The following is a 15,619-nucleotide window of genomic DNA, read 5'->3' as shown; positions in this document are numbered from 1 at the left end:
AAGGAATGCCTCAGAATGATGAGCACGGGATTCAGGATGATGGTTCCCCTTGGTGGGGGAGACAGAGGAATGGGGCAGGGCACCATACAGTTAGATTTGGTTATTGGTTACGTTATTAACAATTAACTAAAAATGAGCTATGCCTGGAGTCATTGAGGCTGGATAACCCCGGAATCTATTACCCTGAGGAAATCTTTAAACCTTAAACCGAAACTCTCCCCTTAAAAAACAAAAACAAAACCCAAACTCTTGCTGTGGAGTTGATTCCAACTCAGAGCAACCCTATAGTCATCTTTAAACCAAACGGTAGTTTAGCTTAATTAGAAAAGAATGTCCACGAGCATTGTGTTCTTTTAAATAATTATCTGTATGAGATCAACTTGACAACAGCAAGTGGAAAGGTTAGATGAGCAGCAGAGGGGGCAGTGAGTTTGTGTTGATGGTGGTGAAACAATTCGGAAGAGGATATTGGGAAAGGTGAAGAATGTAACTAATGTCACTGAATTGTACATATAGAAATTGTTGAATTGGTATGTTTTGCTAAAAAAAAATCCCAGCTATGCTTGGATTGATAACGATAATGTGCTGTGAATCAACGATGATTAATTTAATTCTATTCACCTAAGGGCTAACAAAAACTACATAATAAGGCTCAGATGAGCAAGGGCCCATGCTTGTAGAATAACAAGAAAGCAGTGTGGCTGCAACAGAGTGAGGGAAGGGGAGAATGGTAGGGGATGAGGTGGAGAGGTGGGCAGGGCCAAGATCACGTAGGGCCTTTCGGCTGTGGTAAGGACTTTGGATCTTATTATAAGTGAGATAGGAAGCCACTGGATGTTTTGAGCAGGAGAGTTACGTGATCTGACTTATGTTTTAAAAGGTTCGCTCTAGCTGCTGTGTGAAAAATAGGCTGTAAGTGAGGGCAGAGGAGCCCTGGTGGTGTAGGGGTTAAGTGCTTAGCTGCTAACTGAAAGGTCGGAGGTTAGAACCCATCGGCTGCTCTGTAGAATGATGTGGCAGTCTGCTTCCTTAAAGATTACAGCCTTGGAAACCATATGGGGCAGTTCTCCTCTGTCATATAGGGGCACTGTGAGTCAGAATTGACTCAATGGTAACAGGGTGGGGGGGGGCAGGGATAAGGGTGGAAGCAAGGAGGCAAATTAGGAAGCCAGTTTGGAGTCAAGATGCAGCCAGTGCAAATACCCTAAGGTGTGAGCATTTCTGGGGTGTTGGAAAAATAGCAAGGAGGTAAGTGTGGCTGGAGAAGGAGTCAGAGAAAGCAGGGAAGAGTAAGTAGGAAGTGAAGTCAAAGAGGTAACAGGAATCCAGATAATTAAAAACCTTGTAAGTTGTATGAATATTTGTTTTACTGAGAATGAGATGGGGAGTCACTGGAGAGGTTTGAGTGGAGAAGAGACTGACATTTTTAACAGGAAAATCTGGCTTGTGTTGAGAATAGATTGGGGTAAGGGGTATAGGTAGAAGACCAGCTAGGAGGCTATTCAAATAATATCCAGGCAAGAGATAATGAGGGCTTGAATCAAGACAGGAGCTGTGAGTGTGGTGAGAAGTGTTCGAATTTTGGATATATTTTGAAGAAAAAACTCAGTAGGATTTGCTGATGGCTTGGATGTGGAGTGTGAGAGAAAAAAAAAGAGTAAAAGAAATCTCCAAGTTTTGGGGAGTGAGCAAGTGAAAAGATGGAGTTGTCAGCAACGGAAGACAATGGGTAAGATAGGTTTTGTTGTGTGTGTAGGGGAGTGACTAGAAGCATAGTTTTGGACATGTTGAGTTTGAGATGTCTCTTAGATATCCAAGCAGAGAAGTCAAGTAGGCAGTTGAATATACAAATCTGCAGTTTGAGAAGTCCAGGCTGGAGATATAAATGTGGGTGTCATTGCACATAGATGGTATTCTAAGCTCTGAGACTAGATCACCAAGAGGTGGGGGGAAGTGTGGACAGAAAAGACGACTAAGGATAGAACTCTGGGAGAAAAGGAATCAGCAAAGGAGTCTGAGAAGGAGCAGCCAATGAGGTAGGAGAAACATCAAAAGAAGAGAATACAAAAAAGTGTTTCCAGGAAGAAGTGATCAAGTATGTAAAGTGCTGCAGATAGGTGAAGATGAGAACTTATATGACTCCTACCCCACCTGATGGGAGAGAAAACTTAGCCACCATCTGAAAGTCATTGAGGACCTTGACAAGAGCAGTTTCGGTGGAGTGGTTGGGGCAAAAGCCTAACTGAAGTGACTTCAAGAGAGAATAGGAGAAGAGACATTTGAAACAGTGAGCATTTGTCTTTCCAGGAGTTTCGATGCAATGGGAGTACGTAAATGCAGCTCGAGAAGGAAGTTGGATCAAGAGTTTTGTTAAGGTGGAGAAGTAACAGCACTTTTGTACGCTGATGGAAGTGATTCAGTGAAGAGGAAAAAAAAAACAACAAAAAAGTATAATGCTAGTGAGATAGGTGATAAGTGGTGAAGCCATGACCTGAAGTAGCTGAGGTAGGAGGGGATCTGGTCCACAAGTGGAAGCATAGGCTTTAGATAGTAGCACAAGTGGTTCATCTATAACAATGGTTTGCAAACATTTTTATCTCGGCTTTCTCTTCAGTAGCACTTAGAAGTTACTGAAACCCCCAAAGAGCTTTTGTTTATGTGGGTTATACCTATTAACATTTACTGTATTAGAAATTAAAAATCTGTTCACTATAAAATAATAATGAAATTATTACATGTTAACCTGACACATTTTTATGAAAAATATTTCCAAAACAAAAAACTAATGAGTGTCATTGTCTCACATTTCTGCAAATATTTTTAATGTTTTATTTTTTGTTGAGAATATATACAGCAAAACATACACCAATAATTTCTACATGTACAATTCAGTGCCATTGATTACATACTTCAAGTTGTACAACCATCCTCACCCTCCTTTTCCAAGTTGTTCCTCCCCCATTAACAAACTCACTGCCCCTAAGCTTCCTATCCTTTCCAGTTCCTGTTGTCAATTTTATCCCATATAGATAAGTTCTTTAAAAGAGTAAAATGCTTAAAGCAGACATTCTTTACTAATTAAGAAGCTAAACCATTGTTTGGTTTAAAGAAGGCTTCAGGGGATTTTTGGTTTAACTTTTAAAGAACATCTCAAGGTAATAGTCTCAGGGGTTCATCCAAAAGGAAGTCTGGAGTCAACGAGATTTTGACATTCTGTTTTGAATTTTCCATCTTTTGATCACAATTCTTCTATGGAACCTTTGATCGAAATGTTCAGTAATGGTACCTGAGCAACATCTAGTTCTTCTGGTCTCCTGACAGAGGAGGTAGTTGTTCATGGAGGCAATTAGCCTCACATTCCACATCTTCCTCTTATTCCTGACTGCCCTTCTTCCTTTGTTGCTCCAGGTGAATAGAGAGCAATTGTTGTGCCTTGGGTGGTACTTGCAAACTTTTAAGACTTCTGGCACTCCACAATGAACTGGGAGGTAGAACAGAAGCACTAAACACGTTATTAGGCCAATGAGCTGGGATGTCCCATGAAACCATGACCCTAAACCTCCAAACCAAGAAACCTAATCCCATGAGGTGTTTTGTTGTATATAAGCAGCTTCAGCAGCTACTCTTTTTTTTTTTTTTTTTTGTCGTTGTTGTAAAAATATCTGTTCTGGATTGATTGTGTCCCCCAAAAATGTGTCAACTTGGCTAGGCCATAATTCCCAGTATTGTGTGATTGTCCATCGTTTTGTCATCTGATGTGATTTTCCTATGTGTTGTAAATCCTACCTCTATGATGTTAATGAGGCAGGATTAGAGGCAGTTATATTAATAGGGCAGGCCTCAATCTATAAGATTAGGTTGGATCTTAAGCCAATCTCTTTTTGAGATGTAAAAGAGAGAAGTGAGCAGAGAGGAGTGGGGCCTCATGCCACCAAGGAAGGAGCGCTGGGAGTGGAGCACGTCCTTTGGACCCAGGGTCCCTGCACTGAGAAGCTTCTAGACCAGGGGAAGATTGATGACAAGGACCTTACCCCAGGGCCAACAGAGAAAGCCTTCCCCTGGAGCTGGCACCCTGAATTCAGACTTCTAGCCTCTTAAACTCTGAGAGAATAAACTTCTATTTTTTAAATCTACTCGTGGCATTTCTGTAATAGCAGCACTAGTTAACTAAGACAATATCTATTGCACTTTTGCCTATTGAACTTTTTACAGGTTTACTACTTATTGACAGCAATTAGAATAATCGGCTGTGCAACTACCCTTGAACAATGCGATTTTTCCATCACTGTTACCCCCTTTCGCCCTCCCTCCTGCCCCTGGTAACCACCAATAAACTTTAGTCTCTATACATTTGACTTTTCTTTTTATATAAGTGAGGTCATACAATAGTTGTGCTTTTGTGATTGGCTTATTTCACTCAGCATAATGTCTTCAAGCTCCATCCATACTGTAGCATGTATCAAGACTTCATTCCTCCTGCTGGCTGAGTAGTATTCCATTGTGTGTATGTGCCACGTTATGTTTATCCATTCATCTGTTGATGGGCATTTAGGTTGTTTCCATCTTTTGGCTATTGTGAATAGTGCTGCAGTGAACACTGGTGTACAAGTCTCTTCTTGAGTCTCTGCTTTCAAGTCTTTTGGGTATATACCTAAGAGTGGAATTGCTGGATCATAATGGTAGTTCTGGAGCCCTGGTGGTGAAGTGGTTAAGAGCTCAGGCTGCTCACCCAAAGGCTGGCAGTTCAAATCCACCAGCTGGCCCTTGGAAACCCCATGGGGCACTTCTACTCTGTCCTATAGGGTCGCTATAATTTGGAATCAACTTGACAGCATACAACAATAATGGTAGTTCTGTTTTTAGTTTTTTCAGGGACAGCTGTGTTGATTCCTTTCTTGTTGGTAGCCCCAGGAATTCCTTGATTCTTGGCAATCCTCAGGTGGCATCTGTCTTCCCCAGTATATGCATCCATCTGTGTCTAATTTGCTCTTTTTAATAACGCAAAAATGATTAGGTATAGCACACACTCTACACTGACATGGCCTCGTTAGCCTAACAGAGAAAACCTTTTTTCCAAACAGGATTACGTCTACAGGTAGGATTCCAACACATATTTTTTTGTGTATTAGGATTCAATCCATAACACAGCGCCAATGCGTTCTCTCACCTGTGCTCTGCAGAGTGATTGGTGGTGGGTGTGGGGGGCGCAAGTCTTAGGTATGTCTTGCCCTTGTGGGAGACAATAAGGCGAGGCTGAGAGGGAGTTTGTGGGAAACGTGACCCTAATGGAAGGCTTCACAGACTGTGGATTCTGAGATATGTGAGGCCCAGCAGGTGTCTGGCAGTGGCCCAATTTTTTTTTTTTTTTTTTTAGTGAAAGCAGCTCCTCCAGTGTTCAAAGCTAGGGCTTAGCTCTTAATGAAACCTTTCCTTTCCTTGATGCTCTCAAGGGTTTTGGTGCCATGCTCAAAGAAGTTTATGAAGAAAAGAAGGTCTTACTGCATACTTCCTTGGGCGGCATTTTAGTTAGAGCCCCACATCAAGATGACTCTATAAAAACCCTTTCAACATTCTAAGAAGGTAACCACAATTGTTCAAATAAACCTCTAATGCGTATTATAGCCAGATTACTTATTTTAGTCAAATAGGTTTTCTGTGTCAGGTGCTGCATGTACATTGAAGACTCTTGTAAAATAAATTGCACAGAACATTTATGCACAAATCATAGGACAGAGAACATGTGTGACTAAAACAAAGGTCCTTAATATTTTATTGCAAGAATAAATGGAGTTCATTATTTTAATTTTTGAAGAGGTTTATTTTGAGGTACTTTTTCTTTTATGACATCCTGTTTGTTGTAGCAGTGATTTATGTGAAGATGAATCCTTTGTAAGGTGCAAATCCTCAATTATAACCTTGGAAAAACAGAATCCACTTTATGATAAAACCATTTACAACACAATATCCAGAAATGCATTGCAGTGAAAAGTAGACTCTACTTCTGTACCTGTGTAGGTGAGTTATGAATGAAGGTGCTTGTGAAGGTACTGAATATCTCATTAATACTAATAACCTAATTTGGCATTTGTCATAATTCAGGTTTGGTTTCTGGAATTATCAGAATGTGTGAAAGTAGATTAAAATATGTATGTACTTGTAACTTCATATCCATTCCACGCATGTAAGATTTGTCATAATTCAGAGTATGTGTAATTTTTATAGAATTAAAAGTTAGCTATTATTTTATGGAAACCCTGGTGGTGTAGTGGTTAAGTGCTGCTAACCAAAAGGCCAGCAGTTCGAATCCACCAGGCGCTCCTTGGAAACTTGATGGGGCCAGTTCTGCTCTGTCCTGTAGGGTCACAATCCACTTGACGGCAACGGTTTGGTTTTGGTTTTTATTATTTTATACCATTGCAAAATTTCAGAATAATGCTTTTTAATAAGTATAAAATTAGTAGGTTTCTCAAACGAAAAGCTCAAGAAATTAGGAAATTCGTCTAGGTATTATTAATTTCTAGGTCCAAGTCAATTTTAATTGCTAGTAGAATATAGGTGTAGTAGTGGTTAAGAGCTAGGGCTGCTAACCAAAATGTCGGCAATTCGAATCTACCAGGTGCTCCTTGGAAACTCTATGGGGCAGTTCTACTCTATCCTGCAGGGTCGCTATGAGTTGGAATCGACTCGAAGGCAATTTTTTTTTTAAGTGGAGTATATGGTTATTACATATGGTATTATGTTACTGTAACTCTGATACAAATTATTTTTCACTCATTCAAATTGTTTCATAAAAACCCGTTGTCGAACTGCCCCATAGGGTTTTCCAAGGAGCACCTGATTTGAACTGCCGACCTTTTGGTTAGCAGCTGTAGCTCTTAACCACTACGCCACCAGGGTTGTTTCACAGTAACTGTTTATTGTTTATACTGTGTTCGTACAGTATATATTACACATTGTGCATTATACTCCCAGGGTAATGTGGCAGTTGCCAAGAAAGAAAGACTGTTAGGGAAGAAGTCTGACAATGTAGCACTAACCACAGCTTGGCGTCTGGGCTTCAGTTTGTTTTTGTTTTCTTTTGGGAGGGGAGGGGCCTTCAGTTTTGCATGTTCATAAACTCAATGTTCTAAATGTTGCAGAATTGGGTGATGCTGGGAATGTGGATTCACACTAAGGACGCTCAAAAAAAGAGACTGATAAATCAGAATGCAATTTATTAATTTACAAAGACAAATATAATTGTTCACGTGGATTTGAGAATAGCAAATTCTCTCCCAGGGGGCAGATCTTCATGGGAAGACAATTGATTAAGATTGCTGGTAACCACAGAATCAAAGCAAGGTGAGTTAGTTGGACAATTGAAATGCATGTAACGTTTGCTATGATTGTTTGAAGCTTCCATCTCCGCAGTATGGACCAGACTACTTCTCCCTGGAGAGACTGGTGTATTTGCTTTATGGATCAGTGCACACTCACCCTACCTCCTCGGTAGTGCGTGTTCGGGATTTTTTATTTTCCTATGGTTGCTTTGTTGGTCAAAACCCTTGAATGACATAATTTTGTTTTTTTTTCTATCAGCTCTCCTTTTTAAAATTACACAAGCAAAACGGATTTCTTTAGCTGTTAGTTATCTCTACAGTGAGATTTACTGTTCAGTATTGCTCGCGGAGGAGCAATTCTATCCTTCAACGACATTACTTTTCTTGATTTATAGTTCAACTTGAAACAATTATTTTTAGTCCGTCCCGAATATTGCACTTATACAAAAACAATTATTCATTGTTTACCGGCAATTCAAATTTAGCTGGGCAGTAACATGAAACCCCCTGGGTTGCCTGCGTTCATGCTGTTCGGCAAGCACCAATTCATTTGTTGGCCAGAGACAGGAACAAAATGTAGGTTAGCTGTAGGTAGCAACGGAACACGGAAGAACCTTGACCCTGTGAGGAACCCGTACAACTGTCATAACTGCTGCTAAGATTGATTCTCCGCCCCTTCCATTCTTCGCTGCCTGCAACTGGAAAGAATTGCTCTACCTCATCTTCCTTCTCAAGTCCCGCCCTTTTAGCTACTCCCTCTGGACAGTAATCGTACCCCAAAAAGAACCAGCAAAAGCGCCTACGTGGAGTCCAGAGAAGCGGAAGTAGTCAGATTTCACTAAGCCGTAAGGCGCGACTGGCTCTTTCGCTTTCCGGCTAGCGACAACTGCTCCGACTGTCAGTGCTGGCCCTCCTCGTGTAAGGGTATCTGCCGGACCCTTCTTAATTCAATTTCTTTCCCAATCCGGGCCCTTCCCTATCGTCACCCCCTTCACCTTGGATCATGTTCAAGAAGTAAGGACATGCTGTGGTCTCCTTCGGCTGCTCACAAAGGCGGTGGGGGTGGGGTGGGGAAGAGGGTGAGAGCTACAATCCTCTTTCTCCCCCTCCCCTGCCATCCTGACTCCCTAAGGTTTTCTATAGTATTATGCTCTGACTCGCAACACTTCTTTAAGCTTTCCATCCCTAATCCTCAATCGGATTTCGGTCTCCTCTCGCCAACTCTCATTTTCTTTCTGCCTACCCCTTTCTCCTGTTCTTTGCCCCCTTCCCCAATCCTATTTCCATTTCTAGGGTTCTACCAATCACATCCTTGCACTGCGCTTTAGGGGCATAGCCTCTTTAACTGAGAGGAGAGCCCTGCACTCGCTGCCGTAAGTTATTAGTTATGAACTGAATAGAGGAAGGCTTGACTTCCTGGGTCATGGGAGTGAAGGAGTCTGCGTGACAGGAAACAAGCGGCCTGTCATGCCTATTGCCTAGCTGCTAGGTTAACATTGTCTTGAAAATATCGTGATTGTCCCATAGGCTATTCAGTGTAAGGGAGACAGAAATTCCTTGGGAACCTACCCAGTGGGTTTGCCTTCCAGATTTGGTAGACGCAAAAAGCAAGGGGGGAACATGGGCAAAGGAAGGTGGGTTTTGTACATGAAATTTTGAGCAAAAATAAATAGGGATCTTAGAAATCATCTTCATTAAAAAAAAAAAGTCAGCAAATTACATAGCCTAGCTGGGGTCAATTTTCTGTTATGTTTGGGTTAGTCTTCTGTATCTCAACACTTGAGGGTTTTTTTCTTTTTTGGTTTTGTTTTTTGCATAGGTTTTATTATTGGAAGGAGTCTGTGTTTCTTCCTGGGTAGAACTGGACAGGATTTTCCAGAAAAGGCATTTGTGTAGCTGACTACAGATTATAAGGGGAAACGTGCCTCCTACTCCACTCCCCTCTCCAGTTAATTGCTGTGGACATTGAGTTTATTTTAATATTGTATTAAGACATTGGTTTTGTGCTGGGCTGAATAAAAGGGAAATGCTATTTTAAATTACTGCATAATTATTTTAGGTATCTAAATACATGCTTGGGAGACGATGACTAGCTATTCTGATTGTTTACTTAGAAATACCTTTTTTTTTTCCTTTGCAGATTTGATGAAAAAGAAAATGTGTCCAACTGCATCCAGTTGAAAACCTCAGTTATTAAGGGTATTAAGAATCAATTGGTAGAGCAATTTCCAGGTATTGAACCATGGCTTAATCAAATCATGCCTAAGAAAGATCCTGTCAAAATAGTACGATGGTAAGTCTTTGTTTGTCTCTATGTAAAGCTCTGAGTAGCTGAATATTCAATGATTAGGCTGTCCTTACAAAAAACAGAATTATTTTCACATTAACTACTGATAGATTAATGATGGGAATAGATAAGCAGAATTTATCAATAGTCATATATTCAAATATATTTCTTTGTCCAAAAGATGTGGCTTTGTGTACTGGTTTTTTTATTTAATGAATTAAGTGTTTTTATTTAGGGTTTGGTTTAATATACTTCAGTTTTTACAGTGGAGATTTGCTTTATTTAAGTATCTAACAGTGGAATTAAAATAATAAAACATGAAATAAAATTGTAATAGGTCATATTTTTCTTTTTTTTTTCTCCACTGGACTGATACGATAGGAAAAACAATTTAAACAATGTTTTTTGGTCTAGATCTTTTATCAAAATTAAAGAAAAAAACCAGCTTACTGTATCTCTGTATATGCATATTTCATGTTATAAGTTTTAAGGGATGTTTGACTTGTATACATTTTTGAAACAAAGTATCTAACTTGCGACTTTGTGATATTTGTCTTACAGCCATGAACATATAGAAATCCTTACAGTAAATGGAGAGTTACTATTTTTTAGACAGAGAGAAGGTCCTTTTTATCCAACCCTAAGGTTACTTCACAAATGTAAGTCTTGTTAGAAAACATACATTTGGGGATATGGAACGACACAAAAGGAGCTGAAAGTGGCTTCTCATAGTTACGTGTTATTAGCACTAGGTTCCATATTTTCTTTTTTTTTTTTAAATATGGAATGTAAAATTAAAATGAATCCTCATGTTGTGGAAAATCTAAAAAAATGCAAATTTGGTTACAGTTCTCTTATTTTGCATTTCAGAAAGCCCAGGAAAGAACATTCATTCATTCAACAAATATTTATTGAACTTACTATGTGCCAGGCACTGAGCTAGGTACCTAGAATAAAATGGGAAGCAAATACAGACATGATCCCTATCCTTATGAAGCTAACAGTCTATATGAGAACAGACATTAATTAGATAATTACACAAATATATATTCACAAGTTGATAAGTGCTGTAAGCATTTTCTTCTTTTAAATTTGTAATTAAGTTTGTCTAATAGAGACATTTCTATGTAGGGGAAAGCACTGGCTAAATATGGAGTCCCAGGAATCATTAGGCCAGTGCTATGGTCAGATGTTATGAAACCAAGTGTTTATTATGTACTCATATTTGCATGTTGTTAGATTGAGTACATTACAAAAGAAAATCCAAAGAAAGATACGATCCCAGGGCATAAGAAGTTTTCAACTGTGAAGTAAAATTCTGCTTTTCAGCCTGGTATTCTAGCCAAGAGGCAGAAGGGAAGGGAGTGACTGGAGGGCTCTGTTGGTGGTGGTGGTGGTGACTTAATGAGTTTGGCATTTTCGTAATAGGAGATAAATTTTTAAATTACCTGGTGGTACAGAGGTCAGGAGCAGTAAAGCTGTTGGGTGAGTATTTATAAGGGAATAATTACAATTATTTAATTACAATTATTTGATTAAGTATTGAATTCACCAGGTTAAAAAAATTGGGATGGAGAGTAATTGAGTCCTGATGCAATGGGTTTTAAATGAAAATATTTTGGTCATATTAAGATATTTTGGTGATGCTAATTCATATTCATCTAAAAGAGAACAAAGAGACAATCTATGGTGTAAACCTAGATTGGATCCTGGTTTGAAAAAACAAGCAAAAATTCAAGCTATAAAAGACTTTCTTGGGGCAACTGAGGGAAATTTGAATATGGTTTGGCTATACAATAATATTGTAGAAATATTGTTAAGTTTTTACATGTGACAATGGTATTGTAGTTTTTTAGAATGTCTTTATTCCTAGGAGATGTGTGCTTATTTACACTGAAGTATTATGTATGAATTCACTTTTAAATGTTAGAGGAAAAAATGTATGTGTATAAAAAAAAAATACAACAATGTTAATGAACAATTGTTGAATCTAAGTAGATGGTGTCCAGGTATCCACTGTAGTATTCTTCCAAAGTTTCTGTATGTTGAACATTTTCATTATAAGTTGTGGGGGAAAAGATGTTCTTATTTAATAGTATTTTGCTGGGGACCAACCTTTTAGAAATCTTAAAGTTATTCTTGTAAAAGAAGCAAGATAATAGGGTGGCTAAAAGCATGAACCTTGAGTTAGGCACACCTGGGTTCAATTCCCAGCTCTGCTACTTAATAATTATGTCACTTTTCACAAGTCACTTAACCTCTTTAAACCTTGTTTCCTTATCTTTAAAATGGAGATGATAATTGTATATATCTTCCAGGGTTGTGAGGATTAAATGAGATAGTGCATGTAAAGCACCTAAACAGTGCCTGGAACATAGTAAGTGCTCAATATACGATAGCCATTATAGTGATGTAGTAATTGTTCAATAAATGTAGCCATTATAACGATGCAGTAATTGTTCAATAAATGTTCACTACTACTATTTATTATTATTATGATTATTATTAAGGGCCAATATTAATGAGGATAAAGATCTAGAAAACAAATTATGGCTTGTGAGTAGTAGATGCATTCATTCACTTAGGCTCCTTTTTATCAATAAGATGTTTAATTTATGGTGATTTTAAATTAATTTGTGCTCTTTGTAGAAAAAAACCAAAAACCTGTTCTGTGACAAGTGGGAGGGTTACAGTTTACCTATAGACAGCCCTGAGAGGCTTATTTTTCTCTAGTAATTGTTGGAAATCCTGAAGGGATCTTTTAATCATTAGGTTACTAATTATGTGTAGACACACAAATAAAATATTTTAAAGATTATAAAAGGAAATATGTGTTCATTATAGAAATTTGAAAAATACAGAAATATAGAACAAATAGTTACCTGTATTCCTATGACCTAGAGATAACCATTGTTAGTATATTGGTATACTTTCATCTGTTTATTTCCTCTGTGTGTGTGTGTGCAAATGCATATTTTTTCCTTTTTAAATTGGGTTCTCCATTATGAACATTTCTCGTAGCATTAAGTATTCATGAAAACATAGTTCTATTTTATAGATATTATAGACATAAAAAAATACCTTAAGTTATTTATCTCTTACCTTATTGTTGAACATTTAGGTTGATTCCAGTTTATTTCTCTTATGCATAATGCTGCAGTGAACATCTTTATATCTTTTTTTCCCCCTTAAGATAAAGTTCTAGAAGTAGAATTATTGAGTCAAAGAGTTTGAATCTTTTTAAGGCTGTTGATACACGTGGCCAAGTATTCCTACAGAAAGATGTCCATTTATAAGCCTTCCAGCAGTACATGGGAATGCCAGTTTTTCTACACTCATTAGCACTGGGAATTAATTTTCTTAAAAATATTTACCAATTTGATAGGTGAGGGATGGTATCTCAATTTTATTTTGCATCTGTCAGAATACTGTAATTTGGGGAAATATTTGTTCATGTCCTTTGCCTTTTTCTGTTGCTTCCTTAGTCATATTAAATTATATGATGTATTTCTTTTCTTCTAGATCCTTTTATCCTGCCACATCAGCAGGTTGATAAAGGAGCCATCAAATTTGTACTCAGTGGAGCAAATATCATGTGTCCAGGCTTAACTTCTCCTGGAGCTAAGCTTTACCCAGCTGCAGTAGACACGATTGTTGTATCCTTCCCAGGAAAAGGCATTCATTGTGTCCTTGCTGAAAACATATATATTGTGTACTTACATAAAAACATATACATTGTTTTCATGCCACTTCCGGAAGCTCTACAATCAAGAGAACATTAGATACACTTTTTTGGAGGCTGTTATTGTTAGTTGCTGTCTAGTCGATTCTGACTCAGGGCTACCCCACGTGTGCAGAGTAGAATTGCTTCATTGGGTTTTTTGGTAGTTACTGTTAACTCTTTTCTCTTGCCTTTCTGGTTACATTTGAAGAAATGGGAAGTAATTTTTTTTTCTTTTTTTATCGCTTGAGACTAAATTGTATCCCATCGTAGGTAGCTTCTTAGAAATTAAACAAGTTAGAAAAGAGTCCCAGCGGCATTTCAATCCAGTTAGGGCCCAAACTAAGTATACAGTACAAACACTTGATTATTAATGGAGAGGATATACATGATATGATTAGATCACTTCTTTGACATCAGCTTGCCGCTTTTATACACTGGAGTAAAATCACTCAAAAGGGAAAGGAACTTAGGCACCAGGTACTGTTATCTCCTTTCCCAAACAAAATTTTGTGTTAAAAGCGGGTAGATAGGGAAATATTAGCAATCAGCAACTTTTATTTTAAAAGTTCATTTTTAAGTTGGTTCTTTGGGCCTCAGAACATGTCTTCTCAAAGAGGAATGTTAGAGTCCCAGGTAGTCCTTAAAATATCCATCTCATAGCTGAATAATTCTTCAGCATTGTCTCCATTGTCTATGGTGCTGTTTCAGCTATATTCTGGATTAAATATATTTTTGTGAACTATTCTGGACAGGAGGACATCTTTGTCATAGCTAAAGTGGCCATTTGTCTCAGAAAAGGAACTGTCTTTGATGGAAATGGAGAAATCATTGTGGAGTGAAAAAGCCATTGGAGTAGGTTTGAGAATGTATTCTTTGCTCAAAAGGACAGTATCCTTTGTTGCAGCAGTTATATCTAAGAGGTAGTAAAAGTTGTATATTCATATCTTAGGAAAAGCTTGTACTGATAATAGATACTGGCTACATAATATGTGATTACATATTTGTGGAACATTGAATGAATAAATGAATTAAAACCAATGGAGAAAAAAGTATTCTGTGAGGACAGGTTACATTTTTATAATTTCTACAAGTGTTGGTAAGTTTATAGGTCTGGAGTTTCCCTTAAATGGAGAAATTTCCTAGTACACCATAGCCTTTACTTTTTAAAAATACTTTTTATTTTGCAGTGATTATACATGTATAGAAAGTTGTAAAAATAGTACCGAGAGGTCCCATGTATCCTTGACCCTTTACTTTTTTAAAAATATGTACTGTAGTGTTGAACTTTCCAGAAGCTTCAAATGATAACCAAGAACATTCTCATTGTTCTCAAAAGGTTATAACTGTTTTATCAGGCTCTTAAAGATAGAGTAGCAATAAAATTATTGTTTTAACGTGTCCTTTACATAAAACGGAAACCCTGGTGGTGTAGTGGTTAAGTGTTACGGCTGCTAACCAAAAGGTCAGCAGTTCAAATCCACCATGCGCTCCTTGGGAACTCTATGGGGCAGTTCTACTCTGACCTATAGGGTCGCTATGAGTCAGAATCGACTCGACGGCAATGGGTTTTTACATAAAACAACCATTCAGTGATTAAAACACTAGAACAATTGATATTTATTTCAGTTTTTAATGTTTACATACGAGAAATTTTATCTCCTTTTTTGAATGACCTATTCTGGTTTTGTTAGTGTTTGAGTTAAAGTATTAACATCTGACTTGAAAATGAACAATTATTATTAGACACATTCATTTAGCATTTACTGAGCACTTAACAATGTGGCCGGAGACTCTGCTAGGCCCCTGCCCTCAAGGAGTTAACAATCTAGGAGAGGACACAAGATGGGTTCAAAGTGGCTTAACTAGCAACATAATCATTATTTGGCCCCACTTCCCCCCACATAAAGGCATTTTGATAGATAAGTTTTCTTAGCTGTGTTTTCAGGCAATAATGGCAGAAGGAAAACAGCATGCTCTGTGTGTTGGAGTCATGAAGATGTCTGCAGAAGATATGTAAGTCTCACTTTAGACCCTCTTAGGTTTTCAGCTAACCTACCCAGGAAGCATCAGAATTACAGGTGAAATTTGCTTTTGTTCATATCACATCATGCAAGTATCCAACAACGGAAGCTTCATTTCTGATTTTTCGTTAACACTTAGGAAAGCCACTGAAAGCTACTTTGTTTTAAGGACTGCATGCTTTCTTAAGCATTCTGAAAAGTACCCAAGTCCAAACAAAAGCTAGCTGTTTTATATGCACGTATGTGATACTTTCAGATATTTTCATTT

General features: G+C 38.0%; 2 protein-coding genes across 7 annotated transcripts in view; one reads left to right on the top strand and one right to left on the bottom strand.

Moving 5' to 3' along the window:
• CUL4B (cullin 4B) overlaps positions 1–15,619 on the bottom strand; it is a 98,776-nt gene that overhangs the window by 64,991 nt on the left and 18,166 nt on the right. The gene's annotated exons all lie outside the window — the stretch shown is intronic.
• Positions 1–15,619, top strand: part of MCTS1 (MCTS1 re-initiation and release factor) — a 43,928-nt gene that overhangs the window by 16,770 nt on the left and 11,539 nt on the right. For 3 of the 6 annotated variants that reach the window (XR_007515905.1, XR_007515904.1, XM_049872521.1), the window contains exons 1-6: positions 5,894–6,015; positions 7,140–7,341; positions 9,460–9,612; positions 10,168–10,265; positions 13,129–13,262; positions 15,276–15,343. Coding sequence is in view for 4 of the 6 variants with exons in the window: in XM_049872521.1 (XP_049728478.1) it covers positions 7,292–7,341; positions 9,460–9,612; positions 10,168–10,265; positions 13,129–13,262; positions 15,276–15,343 (503 nt within the window). In the remaining 2 variants the exon portion in view is untranslated. Of the gene's footprint in view, positions 1–5,893; positions 6,016–7,139; positions 7,342–7,978; positions 8,334–9,459; positions 9,613–10,167; positions 10,266–13,128; positions 13,263–15,275; positions 15,344–15,619 lie in introns of those variants that run through there. The other 3 variants (XM_049872522.1, XM_049872524.1, XM_049872523.1) reach the window with 3 other exon arrangements.

This window comes from Elephas maximus, chromosome X, assembly GCF_024166365.1.
Source record: "Elephas maximus indicus isolate mEleMax1 chromosome X, mEleMax1 primary haplotype, whole genome shotgun sequence".
NCBI lineage: Eukaryota > Metazoa > Chordata > Mammalia > Proboscidea > Elephantidae > Elephas > Elephas maximus.
The sequence above is the reverse complement of the archived record's forward strand: the minus strand, read 5'-3'. Positions and strand labels throughout refer to the sequence as shown.